General features: G+C 45.8%; 1 protein-coding gene across 1 annotated transcript in view; it reads right to left on the bottom strand.

Moving 5' to 3' along the window:
* MMS22L (MMS22 like, DNA repair protein) overlaps positions 1 to 27,387 on the bottom strand; it is a 196,258-nt gene that overhangs the window by 150,807 nt on the left and 18,064 nt on the right. Inside the window, exon 2 of the mRNA XM_069726334.1 lies at positions 26,170 to 26,295. Coding sequence (XP_069582435.1) covers positions 26,170 to 26,295 — 126 coding nt within the window. The remainder of the gene's footprint in view (positions 1 to 26,169; positions 26,296 to 27,387) is intronic.

Raw genomic sequence — 27,387 nt, 5'->3', positions numbered from 1 at the left:
ATTTTCAGCTGCAGGGACAGGACGACTGGTCATGGAAGGAAACATGAATGCGGCCAAGTACAGAGATATCCTGAATGAAAACCTCTTCCAGAGTGCTCTGGACCTCACACTTGGCCGAAGATTCACCTTCTAACAAGACAATGACTATAAGCACACATCTAAAGTAACAAAGGAGTGGCTTCAGAACAACTCTGTGACCATTCTTGACTGGCCCAGCCAGAGCCCTGACCTAAACTCAATTGAGCATCTCTGGAGAGACCTGAAAATGGCTGTCTACCAACGTTCACCATCCAACCTATTGGAATTGGAGAGGATCTGCAAGGAAGAATCGCAGATGATCCCCAAATCCAGGTGTGAAAAACTTGTTGCATTTTTCCCAAGAAGACTCATGGCTGTACTAGCTCAAAAGGGTGTTTCTACTCAATACTGAGCAAACGGTCTAATTACTTATGACCATGTGATATTTCAGTTTTTTTTTTAATAAATTTGCAAAAATTACTACATTTGTTTTTTTCTCAGTCAAGATGGGGTGCAGAGTGTACATTAATGACAAAAAAAAATTAACTTTTTTTTAAATTTAACAAATGGCTGCAATGAAACGAGTGAAAAATGTAAAGGGGTATGAATAGATATAGTACAGTGTAATGGTATGGTATAGTGTAATGGTTAAGTACACTGCCTTAACCCCGAGACTGGGGTTCAAATCCCGGATCTTACCTGTGGAAAAATAAATTATATACCAAGGCTCCTAACTCCGTTATATATATATATATATATATATATATATATATATATATATATATATATATATATATAATTGTCTAAGGGTTTTTCTGTCTGTCTGTCCTGGAAATCCTGTGTCTCTGATTGGTGGAGGCCGACAGGCCTCGACCAATCAGCGACGGGCACAGCATGGCGACGATGATGTCATAAAGGTTGCCTCGACCAATCAGCGACGGGCACAGTCTGCCGCGAATTCTGGAATCATCATTGTCCATATACTACGGGGACATGCATATTCTAGAATACCCGATGCGTTAGAATCGGGCCACAATCTAGTACACTATAATACCTACCCTAGGTGGCTGTTCTAGCGTAGCGGTTAAGGTGCACAACCACTCTGGTAGAGGATCCGAGAATGAGAAAGGACAAAATAAAGACCACTCCCATTGGGGGTGAGAAGGAAGGATAGATATAGATATATATTAAGGGTATGTGCATACGTACCATGTAAACCTATGGAAAACACAATCCGCGCGGAAACGCTGCGTTGTATTTTCTACAGCATGTCAATTCTTTGGGCGGATTCCGCAGCGTTTTACACCTGTTCCTTTATAGGAATCCGCAGGTGAAATCCGCACAAAAAAAAAAAAAGCTGGAAATCTACGGGCAATCAGCAGGTAAAAACGCAGTGCATTTTGCCTGCGGATTTTTCAAAAACTGAGCGGAAAAATCCGGACAGAAATCCACATTGTGTGCACAAAGCCTAAAGGTACCGTCACACTAGACGATATCGCTAGCAATCCGTGACGTTGAGGCATCCTGGCTAGCGATATCGTCCAGTGTGACACGCAGCAGCGATCAGGCCCCTGCTATGATGTCGCTGGTCGGGGAAGAAAGGCCAGAACTTTATTTCGTCGCTGGCTCTCCCGCTGCCATCGCTGAATCGGCGTGTGTGACACCGATTCAGCGATGTCTTCGCTGGTAACCAGGGTAAACATCGGGTTACTAAGCGCAGGGCCGCGCTTAGTAAACCGATGTTTACCCTGGTTACCATCGTTAAAGTAAAAAAACAAACACTACATACTTACCTACCGCTGTCTGTCCTCGGCGCTCTGCTTCTCTGCTCTGGCTGTGAGCGCCGGGCAGCCGGAAAGCAGAGCGGTGACGTCACCACTGTGGTTTCCGGCCGCTGTGCTCACAGCCAGAGCAGAGAAGCAGAGCGCCGAGGACAGACAGCGGTAAGTATGTAGTGTTTGTTTTTTTACTTTAACGATGGTAACCAGGGTAAACATCGGGTTACTAAGCGCGGCCCTGCGCTTAGTAACCCGATGTTTACCCTGGTTACCGGCATCGTTGGTCGCTGGAGAGCGGTCTGTGTGACAGCTCTCCAGCGACCAAACAGCGACGCTGTGGCGATCCGGATCGTTGTCGGTATCGCTGCAGCGTCGCTTAGTGTGACGGTACCTTAACTCTGGAATACTTCAACGGATCCCACTGATTCTAAAGGGTTTACACAGCTTAACAGCTGATGTCAGCAGTGGCGGGTTTCGCAACCCTACCGATAAGACATTGATGACCTATCCTAAGGACAGGCCATGAATCAAAAAGTAGCAGACAACCTCTTTAAAGTATTACATTAATACACAGGTGACCAAATACACTATGCGGCCAATATACTACCATATACATACAAAATGCGTCAGCACACTGACACTAAACACATGAACTCCAATATTGATGCAAATGTTAAAAACATAGAAGTACTTATCGTTTTTTGTTTGTGTTTTTTTTAATCAAAGAGTGCAAAAGCCATCCAACCACGTCAAGGTAAATATGGATGGTTCCTAAAGATTAAATGTCTTACCTTTGCAGTGTAGGTATATGTTGTATTTTATGTTAGTGGTAAATATGTTTTGCGTTCATGAAAATATGGGAATTTTGGCGAAAGTGTCGAAAATTGTACAATGCTCAAACTTTCAATTTTTATATCCTTAAAATCATTTAGTCATGCTATACAAAATAGTTAATAACATTTCCTACATGTCTACTTTACATCTGCATCATTTTTTAAATTTTTTTGTTATGAAGTTAGAAGGGTTAAAAGTTAATCAGCAATTTCTCATTTACAAAACCATTTTATTTTTTCAGGGACAACATAACGTTTAAAGTGACTCAGCGACCTTTATGACAGAAAATACCCAAAAGTGACACCATTTTAAAAATTGCACCCCTTAAAGTCATCAAAACCACATTCAAGAAGTTTAACTCTTACGGAACTTCACAGGCATTAAAAGCAAAGTGGAATGGAAAATAAACATTAAGGGTATGAGCACACGTAGAATGATCCTCTGCGGATTTTTCCGCAGCGGATTTCATAAATCCAGAGGTCAAAAACTGCATTTTTCCTGCGGATTTACCGCGTTTTTTGTGCGGTTTCCACTGCGGATTTACACCTGCGGTTTTCTATTATGGAGCAGGTGTAAAACCACTGCAGATTCCGCACAAAGAATTGACATGCTGCGGAATGTAAACCACGGCGTTTCCGCGCGTTTTTTCCACAGCATGTGCACTGTGGATTGCGATTCCCATAGGTTTACATTGTACTGTAAATGCATGGGAAACCGCTGCGGACCCGCAGCTGCGGAAACGCTGCGGATCCCCAGCGTGTGAACATAGCCTTAAACTTTTCCCACCATGTTCATTTAGACCCAAATTTTGCATTTCCACAAGGGTAACAGGAGAAATTGCTGCACAATTTCTACTGAGTATGCAGATATCCCATATGGGGTGGAAAACTACCGTTTGGGTACACAGCAGGGCTCAGAATGGAAGGAGTGTAGTTTCACTTTTGAAGAGCAAAATTGTCTGGAATAGATAAGAGGTCATGTCACGTTTGGAGAGTACCTGATGTGCCTAAACAGCGGAATCCCCCTACAAGTGATACCATTTTAGAAACTACACCAATAAGGAGCTTATCTAGATGTGTGGTGAGCACCTTGAATTTGCAGGTGTGTCATAACATTTTATTAAGTTGAGTCATGAATATAAAAAAAGCACATTTCCCCATAAAAATGTTGCTTTAGTCCCCAATTTTATTTTATTTTTTTGAGGCACAATGCAAAGATCAGAAGGAAAGAAGCGCTATATGGAAATGCAGATTTGCCTGGAATGGTGTGATGGTGCCCATGTCACACTAGTACAGTCATGGACAAAAATTTTGAGAATGAGACAAATATTAATTTTTCCAAAGTCTACTGCTTCATTTTTTCTAATGACAATTTGCATATACTCCTGAATGTCAGAGTGATCGGATTAACAGCAATTACTGTACTTGCAAAGTCAATATTTGCCCAGAAAATGAACTTTAACCCCTAAAACACATTTCAACATCATTGCAGTCCTGCCTTAAAAGGAGCAGCTTGTCAAAAAACTGAGAAAAAGACAGACTCATATGGTATGCACAACCACACAAAAGAATGAAAAAAGCATATATGTAAATATATAAAAAAACACCTTTATTACACAAAAACGCATTTAAAAAACATTTAAAACATGATATACAAATCTATACATACACCACACCCCAAGGCAAATAGAAGCCTCATCAATATGCCGACGGCATCAAGAATACCTCCAAATCAACCTATATACTCCATATAAATGATCCTACATGGAATACCCCTAAGGACTAACTACACTGGCTTGTCTACAACACACTATATAAAGTGTGTCTAGAAGCCCCGCCATCCGGGACCGGTGTCCACACTGCCCATATATGTGTACAACATAATCCAACTCCGGTAATAATACCCAGGGCAATCAAAGTGGATACAACCTGTCAGTGATCAGATGACAATGGTAGATGGAGCTGACAAAGAGCAGCAGAAATTGGTAGCACAGGATTAAGCCACAGGTAGCCAGGGTTAAGTCTCCATGAGGCAGGTGGAGGGACCGGCGAAGTGATCCAAAGAAATACAGGGGGTATGGAGAGAGCAAGCCCCACGCGTATCGCTGCCGCAGCAGCTTCGTCAGGGGAAGTGATTAAAGGTGTACTGAACAAGTTTAAATAGAGCATAAAGTCGCAATAATTACATACCGCTGTGTATGGAGCAACGTGTTCGGCCAGGAAGAGCGGGGGGGAGGGGGACCGCGCGCGAAATGTCGGGTAAGCAGGCATAATACCGGAAACAGTGCAGTGTCCATAGGGTACACTGCACGTGCGCACACCGTGATTCCTGATAGGATCGCGTTGCGCATGCGCTGTCCCAAGCCGGCAGGACAAGTGGAAAGACAAAAAATAAATAGAGAAAACGCCAGAGGCAAAAAGTAATATAAGAGCAGGGCTGAAGGGATCGGTACTAACATGGCGGACCACCGGAGGGGACACAATGGTGTGGCTAAGAGAAGGAGGGGAATACAAGTTAAAAAAGAAGGATGCAGAATATGACGGGATAGTGAGTGAGCTGGTACTATGGAGGAGCAAAAAACGCCAAAAAAGCCTATAAAGGTAATAACTGATTGACGGAGAGTAAGTGTTAAAAAAGGGGGATAATACATTATATACCTGTACGGTATACGGATAGATACTAGGGCAACACAAACTGGAGCGAAAATAAGCCCATGTAACCTAAGGAGGAGAACCAGTTAATAGGCAAAGGATATATACATAACAGTAATCCATAAATATACAGTACATGGTATTGTGCCCATCAAAATCCATAATAAGATAGTAATTAACCCTCCACGGTGTATCCCAAAGTGGAACACAACACCCAGCGGTGATTAGCATATATTTTATTAATGACTCATATACATATGCACACACGTGTTATTATAAAGATGTCTATCCTCCTGATGTTATAGTCCAAAAGAACTAAGGAGCCCGAGCATCCAGGTCCCAATAGTAGGGGAACCTCTCCCGTGGAGATCCTTCATCTGGCTTGCCCATCCCGGTATCCCCTCTATAATGGTAGGTCAAATGAGACCAACCCTCTTAATGTCCGAAATAGAGGATAGGTATAGCGATGGATACCACAAAATGGAAACCTAAAGTAATTCCATCCTCTTCCAATATTCTTCTGTTCTCCTGAGTAGCTGTCTACATCCACCCTCCATCAGTTTCTTCTTCATCCAATGCTTTGAAGCTCCATGAATCGATGCGGATCTCAAAAACAAGACAGTAATTCCCGGATTTTATGGGTGTCCGTTATGTGTCCACATCACCCCATTCCATATGCCATCAGCTTCCCTAGGGGAGATAAAAGGCAAATAATAAAGAAAGAGAGGCAGCTATCCATGGGACCACGTTCATCCAAGTTATTACTGATAATCTACCCCAGGAATCCCGTAAAGAGGAGCTCTTCGTTGAGTCCCAGTGGTGTGACCGCCTGGAGGTCAAAGATCCACCTGGATTCTATGCGCAAAAGATGGTTGTGTATATTGCCACCCCTTTCACCACAAAAGACTCTCTGTAGCCCCACGATTTTGAGATTAGTGGGGGAGCCCCTGTGAATTGATAGAAAATGCGCCGCCACAGGGGTAAGTATTTTACCTTTTGCTTGGTCTGTGGCTGCCAGACGTATGGTGGAAATATGCTTCTGTGACCTTTTGCGTAATTCTTGGGACGTTTGCCCCACGTAAATCCTGTTACAAGGGCATATAAGAGCATAAATAACGTTCCGGGTCTTACAGTTAATATATGCTTTTAGGACGTGTCTGCTGGAGTTGGCAGGATGAATGAATACATCTTGGGTGGGCACCATAAAGGGGCAAACACTACATTCCCCACAGGGGAATGACCCCTTCAGAATGATGCCCCTATTTAGTCTGGCCTAGAAAAGTGACTCCTAGTCAACAACTGTCTCAGGTTAGTGGCCCTTCTAGATGTCAAAAGTGGCCTACTACTAATAATTTCTGTTTGGATGTCTGTTTGTAGTACCGGCCAGTGTCTGGTAAGAATGGCTCTTACCTGTCCCCAGTTGTCACACTAGTACAGTCATGGACATAAATTTTGAGAATGAGACATTAATTTTACCAAAGTCTACTGCTTCATTTTTTCTAATGACAATTTGCATATACTCCTGAATGTCAGAGTGATCAGCTTAACAGCAATTACTGTACTTGCAAAGTCAATATTTGCCCAGAAAATGAACTTTAACCCCCAAAACACATTTCAACATCATTGCAGTCCTGCCTTAAAAGGAGCAGCTAACATCGTTTTAGTGATTGATCCATTAACACAGGTGTGGGTGTTGATGAGGACAGGGCTGGCGATCAATCAGTCATGATTAAGTAAGAATGACATCACTGGACACTTTAAAAGAAGGCTGGTGCTTGGTATCATTGTTTCTCTTCAGTTAACCATGGTTATCTCTAAAGAAACACGTGCAGCCATCATTGCACTGCACAAAAATGGCCTAACAGGGAAGAGTATCGCAGCTACAAAGATTGCACCTCAGTCAACAATCTATCGCATCATCAAGAACTTCAAGGAGAGAGCTTCCATTGTTGTCAAAAAGGCTCCAGGGCGCCCAAGAAAGACCAGCAAGCGCTAGGACCGTATCTTAAAACTGTTTCAGCTGCGGGATCGGACTACCAGCAGTGCCGAGCTTGCTCAGGAATGGCAGCAGGCTGGTGTGAGTGCTTCTGCACACACTGTGAGGCGGAGACTCTTTGAGCAAGGCCTGGTTTCAAGGGCAGCAAAGAAGCCACTTCTCTCCAGAAAAAACATCAGGGACCGACTGACATTCTGCAAAAGGTACAGGGAGTGGACTGCTGAGGGCTGGGGCAAAGTCATTTTCTCTGATGAATCCCCTTTTCGATTGTTTGGGACATCTGGAAAACAGCTTATTCGGAGAAGAGTTGAGCGCTACCACCAGTCTTGTCTCATGCCAACTGTAAAGCATCCTGAAACCATTCATGTGTGGGGTTGCTTCTCAGCCAAGGGAATCGGCTCACTCACAGTCTTGCCTAAAAACACAGCCATGAATAAAGAATGGTACCAGAATGTCCTCCAAGAGCAACTTCTCCCAACCGTCCAAGAGCAGTTTGGCGCCCAACAATGCCTTTTCCAGCATGATGGAGCACCTTGCCATAAAGCAAAGGTGATAACTAAATGGCTCATGGAACAAAACAGAGATTTTGGGTCCATGGCCTGGCAACTCCCCAGATCTTAATCCCATTGAGAACTTGTGGTCAATCATCAAGAGACGGGTGGACAAACAAAAACCAACAAATTCTGGCAAAATGCAAGCATTGATTATGCAAGAATGGACTGCTATCAGTCAGGATTTGGTCCAGAAGTTGATTGAGAGCATGCCAGGGAGAATTGCAGAGGTCTTGAAGAAGAAGGGTCAACACTGCAAATATTGACTTTCTTCATTAACTCATTCTAACTGTCAATATAACCTATTGGTACTCATAATGTGATTGCAATTATATTTCTGTATGTGATATAAACATCAAACACTAATAAAAACCAGAGGGCAGCAGATCATGTGAAAATATACTGTAAGTTTGGTGTCATTCTCAAAAATTTTGGCCATGACTGTAGAGACCCCGAAGTCCCAGAATAGTGGACCCTCCCATAAGTGACCGCATTTTGCAAGCTGCACCCCTCAGTGAATATATCTAGTGATGCAGTGATCATATTGACATCACAGATGTATCACAAATATAAACTATTGGGTGATCAAAAACTAAACTACATTTTTAATCAAAAATACTGTTTTACCCACTAATTTTTCCATCTTTGCAAGAGAAAATTATTAAAAAGGCACCAAAATAAGTTACACAATCTCTCACGAATGTGGCAACAGCTTACCGTATAAACTCGAGTATAAGCCGAGCCCCCTAATTTTGCCACAAAAACTGGGAAAACTTAATGACTCGAGTATAAGCCTAGGGTGGGAAATGCAGCAGCTACTGGTAAAATTTCAAAAATAAAAATAGATACCAATAAAAGTAAAATTAATTGACACATCAGTAGGTTAAGTGTTTTTGATTATCCATATTGAAATCAGGAGCCCTATATAATGCTCCATTCAGTTCATGATGGGCTCCATAAGATTCTCCATATTAAAATATGCCCCATATAATCCTGCATAAAGGTTAATAATGGCCCCATAAGATGCTCCACACATTATGCCCCATAAGATGATCCACACATTATGCCCCATAAGATGCTCCATAGACTATGCCCCATAAGATGCTCCACACATTATGCCCCCATAAGATGTTCCACACATTATGCCCCATATGTTGTTGCGATAAAAAAAAAAAAAAAAAAATCACATACTCGCCTCTCTTCGCTCAGGACCCCGGCATTTGCGATATTGACCTTCCCCGTTCCACCGTGCGCACCGCTCTGTCTTCCATCCTCCGCAGTGACTGTTCAGGCAGAGGGCGGTGCGCACACTAACCATGTCATCGCGCCCTCTGACCTGAACAGTCACAGCCAGAGGACGGAAGACATAGCAGCGTTAAGGTGGAACGGGGAGAGGTGAATATTGCGCAATGCTCACCTCCCTCGTCATACTCACCTGTTCCCGGCGCGGTCCCTGGCAGCGTCTCACTGTCAGATGATCTTCGGGAGCCGGCGGCATCTTCCTATGTTCAGCGGTCACGTACCGCCCATTAAAGTAATGAATATGCGTCCATATTTATTACTTTAATGAGTGGTACCACGTGACCACTGAACACAGGAAGACCTGCCCGGAGACCATCGGAGATGCAGGGACCACGCCAGGAGCATGTGACAGCTGCCGCTCCCCTCCCCTGCCGATCTCCTGGGATAACGACTCAACTATTAACTGAGAGGGGCACTTTCAGCGCAAAAAAGTAGGGTGAAAAGAGGGATTTTTGGTTCTTACCGTAAAATCTCTTTCTTGGAGCCTTCATTGGGGGACACAGGTAACCATGGGTGTATGCTGCTGTCACTAGGAGGCTGACACTATGCAAATAAAGAAGTAGTAACTCCTCCCCGGCAGTATACACCCTCCGACAGGCACCAGGCAACTCAGTTGGTGCAAAAGCAGTAGTAGGAACAGGTAATATAAAACTCAACCTATGTACCAACCCACAACAACGGCACGTTGGCCAACACGGTACAACTTCAAGAGAGGGTGCTGTGTCCCCCAATGAAGGCTCCAAGAAAGATTTTACGGTAAGAACCAAAAATCCCTCTCTTTCTCGCCTCATTGGGGGACACAGAACCATGGGATGTCCAAAAGCAGTCCTTAGGGCGGGATATTCTGCAAAAAAGAGGAGTTAGGTAGGCCGGTCAGAAACCGCCGCCTGCAGTATCCTCCTACCCAGGCTCGCGGCCGCAGAAGCCCGAGTATGCACCTTGTAGAATTTGACAAAGGTGTGAATGGATGACCACGTTGCGGCCTTGCAAACCTGCGAGTCCGATGCTTGGTGACGAACTGCCCAGGAAGCTCCCACAGCCCGGGTAGAGTGAGCCTTCACCCCCGACAGAGGCCGTTTGTCTTGAACACGGTATGCCTCCAGAACCGCCGAACGGATCCAACGAGCAATTGTGGACTTGGAGGCGGGGAGCCCATTTCGCCGCCCTTCCGAGACGACAAACAGAGAATCGGCCTGACGAAAGGAGGCAGTTCTGGCAAGATAAATTCAGATAGCCCTGACCACATCCAACTTGTGAAGAGATTTCTCCAAGGGATGAACCGGGGAAGGGCACAAGGAAGGGAGGACAATGTCCTGATTGATGTGAAAAGCCGAAACCACCTTTGGAAGAAAGGAAGGAACCGGGCGAAGAACCACTTTGTCCTGATGAAGGACTAGAAAGGGAGAACGACAGGATAATGCCACCAGCTCCGACACTCTTCTAATGGAGGTGATGCTACCTTCCCGGATAGAAGCGGGAAGGAAATGTCCTGAATCGGTTCAAAGGGCGTACGCTGGAGGACGTCCAAAACGAGGTAGAGGTCCCAAGGCTCGACAGGAGGACGATAACGGGGAGCTATATGAGCGACCCGCTGGATGAAGGTCCACACCTGAGGCAGAGAGGCCAGGTCTGTTTGAAAAAGAATGGACAGAGTGGAAATCTGACCCTTCAAGATGCTAAGGGAAAGACCCGAATCTAGACTCGCTTGAAGGAAACTGAGAAGGGATGGAAGGGAAAAGGTCATAGGAAAACAGATTGTTGTCCTGACACCACCGGAAAAAAGCCTTCCAACACCTGTGGTAAATACGCGAGGAAGCCGGTTTTCTCGCCCTTATCATAGTCTGGATGACGCTATGAGAAAAACCCACGTCCTTCAGGACCGCGGCCTCAACGGCCATACCGTTAAATTCAGAAACCGAGAATTCGGGTGGAAGAGGGGGCCCTGCGAAAGAAGGTCCGGACGATCCGGAAGCCTCCACGGAACGTCCGATAGCATGTTCACCAGTTCCGCATACCAGGCCCTGCAAGGCCAATCTGGAGCTACTAAGAGCATGGGAACCCCTTCTATCTTGATCTTTTTTACGACCCTTGGGATCAAGGGGAGGGGTGGAAACAGATCGGGCATCTGGAACTGGGTCCACGAGATCACGAGAGCGTCGCATCGGATAGCCATCGGATCCCGAGATCTGGAGACGTACTGGGGAACCTTGTAGTTTGCCCCGGAAGCCATCAAGTTGACGTCTGGAACGCCCCACCGCTGGCAAAACTGGCTGAAGACTGCGGGAAGAAGAGACCACTCGCCGCCACGATGCCCTGACGACTCAGAAAGTCGGCTTCCCAATTGTCCACTCCTGGGATGTGGACGGCTGACAGAGGGAACGTGACCCTCCGCCCATCGCAGAATTTTTGCCACTTCCGCCATGACTTGCCTGCTGCGAGTCCCTCCCTGATGGTTTATGTAAGCCACGGTTGTGGCATTGTCCGACTGAATGCGGACCGGTTTCCCTGAAAGGAGAGACTCCCAGCGGATGAGGGCTAGGAAGATGGCTCTGATTTCCAAGAGGTTGATGGGGAGCCACGCCTCCTGAGCAGTCAAGCAGCCCTGGGCCGTGAGGTGGAGGAAAACCGCACCCCCAACCTTGGAGGCTGGCGTCGGTGGAGATCACCTGCCAGCGGGGAGGGAGAAATGACCTCCCGCGCAGAATGGAGATGGACAGCGTCCACCAAGAGAGACTGTTTCACCCTGGGCGAGAGGCGAAATGGACGATACAGGGAAAGTGGGTTCCTGTCCCAGGCAGACAGAAGGGCCAGCTGGAGGGGACGAGAGTGGAACTGAGCATAGGGGACCGCTTCCATGGAAGCGACCATTTTCCCCAGAACCCTCCTGGCAAGGCAGAGAGACAGAGGATTCGGGCTCTTTAGAGCTCTGACCCCCCCCCCCGGCAAAGGGAAAGGAACTTCTCTTTGGGAAGAAAAACCTGAGCCTGAGAGGTATCGAATTCCATGCCCAGGAACTCCAGGTGCTGAGTTGGAATCAGGAAAGACTTCTGATAATTGATTATCCAGCCGAGGCGAAGAAGCGTGTCAAGAGTAAGTTGGAGGCTCTGGCTGCAATCCTGACGGGATGGACCCTTGATCAAGAGGTCATCGAGGTATGGGATTACCAGAAACCCCTTCGAACGAAGAATGGCCATGATAGCTGCCATGACCTTCGTGAAGACCCTGGGTGCAGATGCCAGACCAAAGGGGAGGGCCGTGAAATGATAATGATGACCCTGGATCACGAACCGGAGGAATCTCTGATGCCGTACGCAAATAGGAACGTGAAGGTACGCATCTCGGATATCCACGGAACACAGAAACTCTCCCTGTTCCATGGACGAGACCACCGAGCATAGAGATTCCATCCTCAAGCGCCGAATCCGGAGATGGCGGTTCAACTGCTTGAGATCCAAAATTGGACGGAGAGAGCTGTCCTTTTCTGGAACCACGAACAGGTTTGAGTAAAAAACACGAAAACCGCTCGCGATAAGGCACCGGAACTACGGCTCCTGAGGCGAGGAGCGAATCGACGGCCTGGAGAAGTCCTGAGTTTCCTGAGGCGAAGGACCGAAAAAGGGGGCGAATGGCCACAATGTTGCTGTTAGCCCTGGTGGAGCAGGCCGCTGCATCAAGGGAGGCATTCATTAAGTATTTTCCTGCAAGAGAAATCTGATTCGCTAAATCAGACAGTTCCTCAGCAGGAGCAGAGGCCAAAATGCCCCTGCGCAGGGTCTTGGCCCAGGCTGACACAGCCTTGGCTACCCAGGACGAGGCGAAACTAGGGCAGAGAGAGGCTCCGGAAGCCTCAAATGCCGATTTTGCTAATGCCTCGATTTGCCTGTCCGTGGGGTCCTTAAGGGAAGCCGCATACGGGATAGACAGAACCGTCTGCGAGGATAGCCTGGAGACGGGTGGGTCGACCTTAGGAGACTCGGACCATTTGGAGACAAGGTCGGAGTGAAAGGGGTATTACACGTGAAGCCGTTTCCTGCCAGGGAAACGCTTGCCAGGGTTTTCCCAGTGTGTAGAGGTAGTGTTATCAAATTCCTTGTGATTAGGAAAAACCCTAGAGGGACGTTTAATCAGTTTAATCGCAACGGAGACATCCTGAGAGCTTGCTTCATCCTCTTTAAGCTCAAGCGTTTGAATGATAGCTGAAATAAGGCTATCCACCATCTCCTGTGTTCCGGAAGTCTGATTCCGACTGAGAGGATAGGTCAGACCTGACGTCCGCCTGCGAGGAGGGGGAACGGGCAGATAGGGGTATCCCGGTGTGGTCCAGGGAACTGGAAGAGGATCTAGATAAGGTCCTTTTTTCTGTCTCTTTTGTCCGGTCTGCCTCTGTGAGGGTCTTGGACAGGTGCGAGCGAATCGCCGTGTGAGGCATTCGTGGCACTGGTGGCATTAGAGAGAAGCGGGATACGTTCAAGTGCCTGGACCAGGGACTGAGAAACCTTAGTCAGGTCGGACACTGATTGAGACATAGCAACAGCCCACTCCGGGGAAGGGGGGGGGTGCACTCATCCCGGGACCTAGGAGCTTCCTGAGGGGCGGACATGATGGGAGGAATGCAGGACGGGCAGAAGGGTGAAGGCTGACCTGAGACCCACTTTTTCTTACAGTGAGCACAGGCGTAATGGATGGCCGTAGTGGCAAAGGCCGGAGTGAGGTCGGACATAGGTGGATATTACCTTGTCCTGGATCGGAGAAGTACTGCCGGGAGGAGTTGAGCCCGAGAGAGCAGTAGTGCTGAGCCAGCTGAAAAACAGCGACAGCGGAAGCCGCAGGTGCCTGTGTTCCTCTGAAATTCTTCTGTCCCACGCGGTGAGCCAAGCTGACAGGGAGCAGGAAGACACAGAAAAGAGCGCTGAGACAGCGCAACGCTGTGGGCGTGCACAGGCGCCGAAGCCGAAAGCAGGAGAAATGCCCCCAACTGCGCTGAAAAACTCCTGGCCCCAATAATGCATGCCGCCACCAGGGGGGCGCAGAAGCGCCGAAAGAAGGTGAAGAAGCCCGAGACAAAAAAAATGGCGGGAGCACGCTGTTTGGATCCCGAGCAGGGAAGGAGAAATGCCGGTGTGCAGCAATAGAGAAAAACCGGCGCCAGAAACAAAAGGTAGCGACCCTTCTTCCCTGATGCAGCCCTTTTACTCCCCTAATAAAGATGGAGATGTACCCCCATGTGATGACCCCCCCTTAGAAGATCGCTTGCCGGGCGGCGTGCGGGCTGGGGGGAGGTAATGGTGTGGGGGTTTCATACTGTTGTTTGAAGATGAGGAACACATCCTTGTAGGATGGAGGGTCCTGGAAGAAGTCCTCCTTCCCGCGCCACGAACTCCGGCGCAGAAGACGGCGTCGACCCCTAACCAGGGTGAGAGGGTCACTGGAAGTGACCGCCGTCTTCCTCTCAGCCCACTCTGAGGAGAGGGATGAGGAGGGGCACGGGCAGGACTGGCCACCGAGGAAGAGGGTCACCCTGAACACCCGAATGGGTGACAGGGGACAAGTCCTGCCCAGCAGGTCCGAGAGGGTGCGATGTGGGTAATACCACACTGCTCTCTCGGTCGCTCAAAGTGGGGAAAAGGTTAATAAACACAACAAATCCCTGTAAAAGAAATGCGGATCTGGGGTTAGATCCAGGTCCGCCTCCTACAGACACTAAGCAAAAACTGAGTTGCCTGGTGCCAGTCGGAGGGTGTATACTGCCGGGGAGGAGTTACTTCTTTATTTGCATAGTGTCAGCCTCCTAGTGACAGCAGCATACACCCATGGTTACCTGTGTCCCCCAATGAGGCGAGAAAGAGATCTCAGCTTATACTCGAGTATATATGATATATGTAGCTGTACAGTTTGGCAACACGGCAGGGAAAGTCATAGTTACTCACCGATAGCGGTGTTTCTCGGAGCCCATGACAGCACCACGCAGAGAGGGGATCCGCCCTTCAGGGACAGGAAACCTACAGATAAAAGGGCGGTACCTCTCCCTCGCATCAGTTGGTTTACAGAGCATCGGAGGACCTCCAGGTTAGTTACAACAGAGAAAACATATAACATTGCTTATTAGAGGAACACCGTACCTATATTATGTTCGTTATATATAAGTGCTCACCGCACTCGTGATGGGAGGGAATAAGCGGGTGCGGTCATGGGCTCCGAGAAACACCGTTATTGGTGACTAACTATGACTTTCTCGGTCTCAAATGACAGCACCACGGAGAGAATTGCAGAGACTAAGCTTAGGGAGGGACCACAGCCTCGAGAACCCTTCACCCAAAGGTCAAGTCAGACACAGAGGCTAGATTTAATCTAATCTATAGTGTCTAAAAAAAAAAAAAATTGATGGTGATGACCAGGTGGCAGATTTGCTCTTTTGATACCTCTGACCTCAGCCCATGAGGTAGCTACCGCTCTTGTGGAATGTGCTTTTATACCATCCGGGATCATATTCCCCATGGATGAATACGCCAAGGCTACTGCTTCCTTTATCCACCTTGCCTAGGTACCCTTGGATGCCTGGAATCCTTTCCTGGGACCCTGAAAACAGACAAAAAGAGCCTTCCTTCCTATACTCCCGGGTGGAATCTAAATATTGGACTAGACATCTTCTGACATCTAAACCATGGAAATTTCGCTCTCTCATTTTTTGAGTTTGGGCAATAGTACGGCAGGGATACTTCTTGTGACCTATGAAATTTGGATGCCACTTTTGGCAAATAGGCCGGGTCAGGTTTAAGAGTGATTCTGTCATCTAATATTTTTGTAAAAGGTGGGTTAGAAGACAGGGCTTGAATGTCACTTATTCTGCGTGCAGATGTTAAAGCTACCAGAAGAATGTTCTTAAGTGATAGTGTTTTTATGGGAATTGTGTCTATGGGTACACAAGGGTATTTTTTGAGTAACTAGAGGTTTTAATCTGGTTACCGCTTTAATAAATCTTATTACCCATGGATTGACCACAATATTTTGTTTATAGAGTGTTCCCAGAGCTGCTACCTGTACTTTTAGAGTACTGACCGCCAACCCTTGTTCCAGACCCTTTTGTAGGAATTCAAGTATTTTATTAATTGAAAGCCCATCCTGGACTTTCACCTTGGAGACAGATAAGAATTTTCTCCAAGTTTTCCCGTAGGCTTTAATAGTAACAGGTTTCCTACTTTTTAATAACGTAGCTACTAAGTTTTCCGAAAAACCCCTTTCTTTAATAGTCTCTGTTCAAAATCCAGGCTGTTAAATGTAAGTTTGTCGCCTGCGGGTGGAAGACCGGTCCTTGCTGTAGTAGGTCTGGTATATTCGGTAGGATCCATGGGTCTGAGACCGATAGTTTTCCTGGCTAAGGATACTATGTCCTTTTTGGCCAGAATGGAGCTATAAGGATCATTTTTGTTTTGTCTTATCTGATCTTCCGAATGACTGCCGGGATCAGAATAATTGGAGGAAAAGCATATGTCCCTTTCGGGTTCAGTGAGCAAAACATGTTTACTTTTTTGTTTTCGAAATTGGCGAATAAGTCTATTGTTGGGGTCCCCCACATTTCTGTAATCTGGTTGCAGATAGATTGGTTTAGGGACCACTCGCCTTGTTTTAACTGAGTTCGACTCAAGTAATCTGCTTTTTCGTTGTTTGACCCCTGAACATGTAGATAGGGATAGTAGATTTTCCTCCGCAAGATTGATTATTTTGGCGGAAGAACTCAGTGATCGAAACCTTGTTCCTCCCTGGTGATTTATATATGCTATTGTCACTTTGTTGTCAGAAAAAATTCGGACATGATGTCCTCGAATGTAAGTCAGAAAAAAAAGAGCTCGATGCACCGCCCAAAGTTCTTTTTGGTTTGAGGATGCTGATAGTTCCTGAACTATCCAGTTTCCCTGAGCCACTCTGTCTCCCATGTGAGCCCCCCACCTTCTGGGACTCGCATCGGTTATCATCACTCGAGATATTTTTGCTATCCAAGGGATTCCCTTGGAAAGGTTTTGGTTTTTTCCCCACCAGAGAAGGGAATGAATAACTGAGGAATTTAGAGTGATGCGACATTCTAAATTGTCTTTTAGTATTGACTGCATTTCCAGTATAAGCCATTGAAGCTCTCTCGTGTAGAATTGTGCGAAAGGTACTGCTGGCAGGCATGAAAAGAGAGCCCAGTAGCGACATCGCCCTCCTTAGTGTCATGGAAGGATTGTGTAGAGTTCGCGCTACCATACTCATTATGTTGTCTTTTTTGGAAACTGGGAGCCGGCATTCTTGAACCTGGGAGTCTAATGTTAGTCCCAGAAACTCCTGAATTTGGCAGGGTTCTAACCACGATTTTTTTTGTAATTTATGAGCCAGCCTAAGTCTGTCAGAATAGTTATCACTCAGTCCCGTTGTTCCCTGCAACTTTGAGCTGAGTCGCTTGCAATAAGGAAATCGTCCAAGTAAGGGACTATTAATATTATATTTTGTTCCCTTATGTGAGCCATCATTTCCGCCACTATTTATGTGAATACTAGTGGAGCTATTGATATTCCAAACGGGAGGGCTCTGTATTGGAAATTTCTTACTTGTCCATCTATGGAGACCGCCATCCTGAGGAATTTTCGGGATTGTTTGTGGATGGGTACATGGTAATATGCATCGCTTAAGTCTAGCACAACCATGTAGCAGTTCGGGAAGAGGATTTTTATGGTGGATTTTATTGTTTCCATTTTGAATTTTTGTTTTTTTTTTACGTATTTGTTCAGGTTTTTTAGATTTATTATCGTTCGATAAGAACCATCCGGTTTTGGCACTAGAAATAGTGGGGAGTAAAAACCTCTTCCTATTTCTTGAGGGGAGATCTCCTGAATTACAGACTTCTGTAATAGGGTTATAATTTCCTTTTCTAGTGCGGTTTGCTCTGCTCTGAGGACCTTGTTCTTGTTATCACAATTATTATTTATTTTTTATTTTTTTTTGGGGGGGGGGTAAGAGAGAAAATCTATTTTTAGACCGGAGTGAATTAGATTTGAAATCCAAGCATTGTTGGATATTTTCTTCCAGGCGGGGAGGAATGAAGCGAGTCTTCTCCCAACCGCGGGAAAAATGTCATTTAGAGGGTTTTTTGTCACGGGAGGTGTTGCCAAAAAGGAAACCCCTGTCCTTTCTTCTTCCGCCGTCCCATCTATTTTGACCTCTGGGGGGCCTTCGGCGAAAAAATCTCCGGTTCCGAAAGGACTGTCTGAATGGAGCTGGTCCCGGGTTTGGAAACCCTTTCTTTTTATCCCCAGCTTTCTGGAGGATGTCATCCAAGGTCTCCCCAAATAAGAAATTTCCTTCACATGGAATGGAACATAATTTGAGTTTTGTTTGGAGATCTCCCGGCCAACTTTTAAGCCATAATGTTCTTCTGGCTGCGTTGGAGAGCGCTGCAGTTTTGGATGTTAAGCGCACGGAGTCCGCTGAGGAATCTGCTAAGAATGCTGCTGCAGCTCTAATTACAGGGATTGAATCTAGCATTTTATTCCTGGGTGAACCGTCTTTAATTTGTTTTTCCAACTGGTCAATCCACACCATTAAAATCTAGAGGTGCATGTCGCTGCTACTGCAGGTCTCAAGCTACCCCCAGCCGATTCCCAGGCCCCCTTAAGAAAGGTATCCGCTTTGTCTAAAGGGTCTTAAAGGGTACCCATAACCTCAAATAGGAGAGCGAATTTTTGTTTTAGGCCTTGGCTACAGCGACGTCTAAATTAGGTGCTTTGTCCCAAGAAGTAGATGCCTAGTCTTCGAAAGGATACTTCCTTTTAAGTGAGGGTACTGAGGAATTTCTCCCATCAGGCTTCTCCCATTCTTTTTTAATCAATGTTTGGACGTTAGAATTTAGGGGAAATGTTCTTCGCTTTATCTGCCCCAGGCCACCAATCATTATGTCTTGAGCCGTTCTATCGGGACGGGGATCCTCTACCCCCATAATAGCTCTAACAGCTTTTACTAGCGTATCTACCTCATCTAGTGGGAAGCAGTGACCGCCTGAATCCTCATCGGAGGAAGATAAAGAGGAATCAGATTTATTGGAATCCGTGTCCTCAGATGTAGACTGGTCAGAGTGGGAATATATCACCTCTTTTTTTCTTATCTTTGACCTTTTTGAAAGATGTGAGGGCATTCTGAACTTCAGATCTAATTATTGTTTTCAGTTCAGATGCAAAATCGGGGGTCTCTTCACATAATAGGCGTTGTATACATGAGTTACAAAGCTTTTTGTTCCAGGCTACCGGCAAAGCTTTGTAACAGGTGGGACAGGATCTATTTTTTGTTTTCTCCAACCTCTTTCCCTATTAAGCGAGAAGAAGGAACCCCATTACAAAAAATGAACTTTCTCGGAGGTCACTCACCATTCAGACGTGGACGTAGGTACCGGTTCTGGAGGGGGGCCCAGATCTGGTAGAGGAGAACCGTGAGAAGGAGATTTGGTCACTGCAGCAGATCTGCTGCAGTGCGTTGAACGACTGCTGGACCGGCTTCTCCTGGTTCCCTTAGAGTCTGCCTGCTTCTTATGATGCTGGTGTTGCTGCCTAGGCTGCTGCTCCGGCTCTTGCTGTGCGTCGCTGTCCTCCATGTTTCCATGGAGTTTATGCAACAAGCATGTGTGCACTATCTCCCTATTTGAATTTGGCGCCACCTCCCAGCGTCCGACGTCCTTCCGGTCTCTACATCACGTCCCCGGGGAGAAAACGCCATCGCGTATGCGCGTGGTGATGACCCGGAAGACCTACCGCATTTCCGGAGCAGTGGCCATCTTTGTGCACCCGGAGCGTGCGCTTGTCAGCACAGGAGCTCCGGGTGTCTCAGCGCCCCTTTCTCTCTCAGAGTGGCGGCGATTCTCCCCCCGCACACCCTGAAGAACCCATCGGTTCCAGCGATGGCGGCTTCGGGCACCGGACCTGCCGCGACAGGAGCCTCCTCTCTGCCGGAACCCAGCTGACGGACCCTTTGGATATGGCATCTTTTTGCAGGTACCGCGCCGAAAAAGGTTCCCCGTCAGGGACAGGAAACAAACTGATGCGAGGGAGAGGTACCGCCCTTTTAGCTGTAGGTTTCCTGTCCCTGAAGGGCGGATCCCCTCTCTCTGTGATGCTTTCATGGGAGACCGAGAAGGAGCGCTATTTTACTTTTGAGGAGCTGATTTTCCTAGAATAGTTTGTGGACCATTTGCACAGCCTCTGATGTGCCTAAACACATCTGAGGGCTTTTCCAAAAACAAATACGCAGTGAAAGTTGCAAATATGCCATTGTATTGCCCAATACATTGTAGTGTCCAGTACTTTGTAGTGCCCGTACATTGTGCTCAGCTTGCACTTCTGGAGCCACCCACCTGTATATTAAGTGGGCTCTCCTCACTGTTATTGTTAAACACGTGGTCACTAACTGCAGTTTAGGCACATGGTGGAGCTAAGAAGGGAGGGGGTATTTGAATTTGGAAGAGCAAAATTAGCTGGATCTCTTTTGGTGGGAGCCATGTCACTTCTTCAGAGAAGTTATGCTACCAGTAATGTGGAAGCCCTGTTAACAGATGACTGACGTAACTGGAGACCTGTTTGTGTATTGAGTTGAAGATTTTATTGGTGGCATTTTGGGGGGGAATTTTTTTATCAGTTCTAATTTATCCTGTGCTCTACACTGAGCATTTGCAGTAGCGACCTAAAGTTTTTTAATTTTATTTAAAGTGCGATTACTTCTGTCTGGTTGCTGTGATGCCATTTTCCTGGTGATGAATTGAAATTGCATGAAGTTCTGATCATGCAAGGCCTTAATTTTAACCAAAATGCTTTAGGCTATGTTCACACCTTGCGTCGGGTCCCTGCGGGTTCTCCCGCAGCGGATTTGATAAATCTGCAGGGCAAAACAACTGCGGTTCTCCCTGCAGATTTATCGCGGTTTGTTCCGCGGTTTCCGCTGCGGGTTTCCGCCTATACTATTGATGCTGCATATGCAGCAATATGCAGCATCAATAGTAATGTTAAAAATAATAAAAATTGGTTATACTCACCCTCTGATGTCCGGATCTCCTGGGCGCTGCACCCGGCGGTCCGGTTCCAAAGATGCTGTGGGAGAAGGACCCTTCGTGACGTCACGGTCATGTGACCGCGACGTCACCGCAGGTCCTGGTCGCACAGCAACTCTGACCGGACGGCCGCGTGCAGCGCCCAGGAGCTCCGGACATCAGAGGGTGAGTATAACCAGATTTTTTATTTTTTAACCCCAAATATGGTTCCCAGGGCCTGGAGGAGAGTCTCCTCTCCTCCACCCCGGGTACCACCCGCACATTATCCGCTTACTTCCCGCAACGTGGGCACAGCCCCATGCGGGAAGTAAGCGGTTCAATGTATTCCTATGGGTGCAGAATCGCAGCGATTCTGCACAAAGAAGTGACATGCTGCGGGTTGTAAACCGCTGCGTTCCCGCGCGGTTTTTCCCGCAGCATGTGCACAGCGGTTTGCGGTTTCCATAGGGTTTACATGTTACTGTAAACGCTATGGAAACTGCTGCGGACCCGCAGCATCAAAATCGCGGCGGTTCCGCGGTAAAAACCGCTAAGTGTGAATATAGCCTTATAATACAGGTATGGTTATGTAACCCCCTTCTGACATTGGACAGAATAGTACGTCTGATGGCAGATCCCCTGCTTTGATGCGGGCTCCGGCAGTGAGCCCGCATCAAAACCGGGACATGTCAGCTGTTTTGTACAGGTGACATGTGCCTGCAATAGGAGAAGGTGGAATCGCGATCCACCCCTGCTATTAACTAGTTAAATGCCGCTGTCAAACGGCGATAGCGGCATTTAACAAGAGATCCGGACGGAAATGAGTGCACTGGTGACTCCGGTCACGTGATCAGGGGTCATCGGTGCGTTGGCGTAACAACCAGAGAGCTCCTGAAGACCTCTATGCCTCTGAGCACCACCCTGTGGCTCATAGCGCTCATAGCAATGCAGTAATTCTACTACATAGGAGCGATCTGAGCCGATCAATTAAAAAAAAAAAAAAAAATTAACCTAATCGCTAAACGGCGTAGCGAGAAAAAAAAAATTCAAAACGCCAGAATTACGTTTTTTTGGTCGCTGTGACATTGCATTAAAATGCATTAACGGGCGATCAAAAGAACGTATCTGCGTCAAAATTGTATCATTAAAAACATCAGCTCGGCGCACAAAAAATAAGCCCTCACCCGACCAGAGATCCCAAAAAAATAGACACTACAGGTCTCTGAAAATTGCGTTTTTTTTTGTTTGTTTGATTTTAAGCAAAGTTTGGAAAAAATTTTTCACCACTTACATAAAAAATAACCTAGACATGTTTGGTGTCTATGAACTCATAATTACCTGGAGAATCATAATGGCAGGTCAATTTTAGTATTTAGTGAACCTAGCAAAAAAGACAAACAACCAAGAAGTGTGGGATTGCACTTTTTTGCAATTTGACCGCACTTGGAATTTTTTTCCCCATTTTCTAGTACACAACATGGTAAAACCAATGGTGTCGTTCAAAAGTACAACTCGTCCCACAAAAAATAAGCCCTCACATGGCCATATTGACGGAAAAATAAAAAAAGTTATGGCTCTTTGAAGGAGAGGAGCGAAAAACTAAAACTGAAAAAAGCTCCGGGGGTTAAGGGGTTAATTATACAAAACCGGCTACCAAAAGTTTTGCATATACTATTTATTGATCACCATATACAAAGTAATTCATTGTTTACAATACCAAACTTAGTATTTTGTAGCATAACCTCTTGCTTTAATTACTGCACCACACCGACGGGGCATTGAAGCTACTAGGGTATTCAAGACATCCTGAGGGCTCTTGCTCCATTCCAATTCATCTTTGTTGCTATGGGTACGGGCCCCAACTCGTCACTAACTTATCCCAAAGGTGCTCTATATGGTTTAAATCGGGTGTTTGGCTTGGCCATTGCAAAAGGCAAACATTTTTCTTTGCTAACCAATTTTTGACTAAATTGGATGTGTGCTTAGCTTAGGATCATTGCCTTCCTGAAGTCTCCAGTCCCTGCCTACTTTGGTTTTACCCAGGGTGGATTTGATTTAAATCTAACTGATTTAAATCACGATTTAAATCACTAGTTAGTAAGGCTTGATTTAAATCAGTGATTTAAATCAAAGTTTCTACCTAACTGAATTTGACTCCGCAGAGGTCCCAGCCTCTTCTTCACGTCATAAATGTTACAACATGAACAGAGTTGAGAAAAAGACCTTAATCCTATTGTTCTACAAACCTATGAATACAGAATCAACCCCTTCAGTGCCAAGTCCAAGAAGTTAGACAATATGTTTCTGATTGTTTGGAGTGGAATAGATCTGCACAACACAAGAAGAATGTGAATCTAAGTGTGAGGAGGAGGAAGGGCAAGCAAACAAGAAAATGAAAGTGAAACTTTGAGCACAATACTGAAGCATAGCCACAGACAGACAAGTCTGGATCTGTTTGTGTGTACGATCTGAGGTTTATTACATTCTTTCCTTATAATGGCAGCAGGCCGTAAAAGACCCAGTTTGGGAATATTTTAATGAAGCTCCTTCGCCTATCGGTAAGGCAGGCATGCGTGCAAAATGCAAACGATGCAACAAAGAGGTGCAAAGCCTGGTGGCGCGAATGAGGCAACATCATGAGAAGTGCGGTGATGAAGATGTCTGTCTGTGGCTATGCTGCAGTATTGTGCTCAAAGTTTCACTTTCATTTTCTTGTTTGCTTGCCCTTCCTCCTCCTCACACTTAGATTCACATTCTTCTTGTGTTGTGCAGATCTATTCCACTCCAAACAATCAGAAACATATTGTTTAACTTCTTGGACTTGGCACTGAAGGGGTTGATTCTGTATTCATAGGTTTGTAGAACAGTAGGATTAAGGTCTTTTTCTCAACTCTGTTCATGTTGTAACATTTTTGCCGTGAAGAAGAGGCTGGGACCTCTGCGGAGTCAAATTCAGTTTTGAGAACTGCGTAAGTAAAGCGAGCGTCTGTGATAATATAGGAGAGAAACTGCCCACTAACCCTACAGAAACCTCTGGAAGAGCATGGCATTGTGAATGTTACACATATACAGCCTTTATTCTACTGAGTTAAACAACTCAGCTTTATCTCATGATGGAAGAACCTTTGGATGGTAAAATATTTTCCTCAAAAAGCAGTTTATTGAAAAAAATACGATTTAAATAAAAAAAATCCGATTTTTTTTTAAAAAAAAAACATTGATTTTTATCCACCCTGGTTTTACCATGTGGCAGCATTACATTCTCCAGTATATCCTTGTACACAGCACCTGTCAGATTTCCATCAATTTTACGTAGAGAGCCAATGGCAGATGCAGAAAAGCAGCCCCAAACCATGACGTTGCCACCACATTTCACTATACGTGTTTGGTACCGTATATCATTACGTTTTTCAATTGGGCGATATAGTGATGGCGAATCTATGTAAATATCTGAGCTATGTGATTCAGATGAACACCCTCCCACACCAGAGAGATCCATTCACTATAATATGTAAGCAGAATAATTTGGACTCCATTTGGCCTCTGTTCAGAGTTGTCATTTTATTCAGAAATGCACAAAACTGTGGCAGACATCACTTTTATGCACGCCCAAAAAGACAGATACCGCCAAATCACAGGGCAGACAGCGTCCACAGTGCCTTCATCTTCCTTATTATAGGGAATCTTCCACTGAGGTTCTGTCTGAATCACGTATTGTAAAGATTTACACGGAACCCCCGGTGTAAGCGCTCAGCACAGAATATATATGAGCCGGGCCTTAATGCGATCTTTGGGAGGCAGAATGAACGAGTCAACAGCAGCTGAAGAAGATTAGACAACTTTATCATTGAGGTCGGTGCGATTACAGTGATGAGAAATTTATCTTCGTTATATTTGGCAGCTGTCACACACTTAAAAATGCTTTTTTTAAAAAAGTTTTTGCTGCATTTCAATTTTTTTTTTCTGTGTTCACTGAAGGGGTTAATTAGCGTGATAGTTTTATAGATCAGGTCGTTCTGGACTTTGTGATAACATGTGTACTTTTGTTAATACAATTTGTTTGTTTTTTTAACTGTTTTTATTTAGTCCCTTTATGGGATTTTAACTTTTATTGATCTGATCGCTGGTATAACGCATTGTAATACATAATACCTGTCAGTTTTACACTGACAGAAGCCTCTTAGATCATGCTCCAAGCAAGGTCTAAGCAGGCCTCCATACCTGGCAGATCAGGAGGGTGTCATGTGACCTCCTGATGTCATGGCAACATCCGGCCTACGGGATGACGTTTTAGGGGTACCGATCAGACGGGAGAGGGAATCCACTGCTTCTCCCAGCCTACTAACTGCTGTGATCGCTATTGATCACACCATCTAGAGGGTTAAACAGCCTGGGGCAGTGCAGGCACCATTCATGGCAGTGACAGCCATTGAGCCTATCACTCAAGCAGAGTTCACGGCCGCGATTGTGCGAGTACAGGAGCTGTGCCAGTGCTATCACCATGACAAACTGGTACGTCCACTTGCGGGAAAGCACCGCAAAATATGACGTACCGTTACATCATATTTGGGGAAAGAGGGTAAACTATTTTATGGCTTTGTTAACCTAAAGAAAAGGACTGATCATATGTACAACAAGTCATTTTTATGCAAATGTTCTTTCTTTTTGGTGAAAGACACTATGTGGATAACCCTATATGAAGAATGTTAGACTAGTTCCCACATTCATGGGTTAAATATGGATGGGTAGCGGGTCTCCTGACCTAAACGCAACAACCGTAAATGCATATAAGGCTGTTTGAGACACACGGCAGCTCTGTACACTGTGGTCAATACTCAGTCAAATGTCAGATGTGTGAATCTGGCCTTACTTTGGAAACTCCAGAAGGAGCGCAGAAGCCAAATACTACCCCAGATTCTCATTATACCTTTTTACCACTACACTTGTCTAAAAACCAGCACCTAATTATACAACAGATACACAAAAAAAAGTCCTGTACCGGAGCAATCCAAACAGGAGATTGGTGGATTCCACAAGGGCAGTCTCAGTCACCCACTGAAAGCCAAAGATCTCCACTGTGTCTGCCTCATAATCGGTCGGAGATGGGTCGAGCTTCAATAAGAGCCTAGATGAAAAAGACATTATTACAAAGACATCCATTATAATAAATGTGTAATCATACAAATACAGAAACCAAGAGGATGTGTGATCCATCCTGCTGCTCTGCAATAGGATAATAAATTAATTCCGGAATGAACAAGTCAATCATTGAACAACTCAGTGTTTAGTTCATTGTCGGGTGATTGCCGGCATGGTTACTCAACGTTTGCCATTATCAGCTTGTCTAAATGGGCCTTAAAGTGGGCCATTTACTGGATTGTTTCATTTAAACTCTGCACCTCCTCCAAGTGGCACTGCTCCACTGATTCGGAAACGTTTTCTTCTTTATTTTTTGATCCCCTCCATTCCAAAGTTATGCCTCTGGGACAAAGATGCAGATTCTCCTTTCAAATAACTGAACACATATGAAAAACTTGTCTGTGGGCATTTGCTTTTTTTCATCTAATCCAGACCAATCACAACACGGCCACGCTACAGAGAAGTGACTGAAGGGGAAATCTGCACATTCAATACCAGGGGGCGGGGGAATAACCTTGGAATGCAGGGGCCCAGAAGATAAACGGCTGCACAACCATGGCGCAGCACCAATTGGAGGAGATACATAGCTAAACCTGGCAGCAGGATTTTGTAATGCAAATAAAAGCAATGGCAATAATAACCCTGTAAGTTTTTTTTTTTTCACATGTCCGTTTAACCCCTTCCGACCGGCGACACAGCATATGCATCATGAAAGTCGGTGCCAATCCGACCTGTGACGCATATGCTGTGTCACAGAATGATCGCGTCCCTGCAGGCTGGGTGAAAGGGTAAACTGTAATTTCATCCGACCTGTAGGGACAGGGGGAGTGGTACTTTTTAGCCACGGGGGGAGGGGGACCTATCACAGCGATCAAAATAAAAAAATAAACAAACCCCCCTTTATCACCCCCATAGGTAGGAACAATAATAAAATAAAGGAGAATATATTTACTTTTATTTTTCAACTAGGATCGCAACTAGGGTTAGGGTCACAACTAGGGTTAGAACTAGGGTTGGGGTTGCAATTAGGGTTAGTGTTAGACTTAAGGTTAGAATTGGGCTATATGCACACGGTGCG

The sequence above is a fragment of the Ranitomeya imitator genome, chromosome 5, assembly GCF_032444005.1.
Source record: "Ranitomeya imitator isolate aRanImi1 chromosome 5, aRanImi1.pri, whole genome shotgun sequence".
In the NCBI taxonomy this organism is placed as follows: Eukaryota; Metazoa; Chordata; class Amphibia; order Anura; family Dendrobatidae; genus Ranitomeya; species Ranitomeya imitator.
This window is presented reverse-complemented; position numbering and strand designations above follow the sequence as displayed.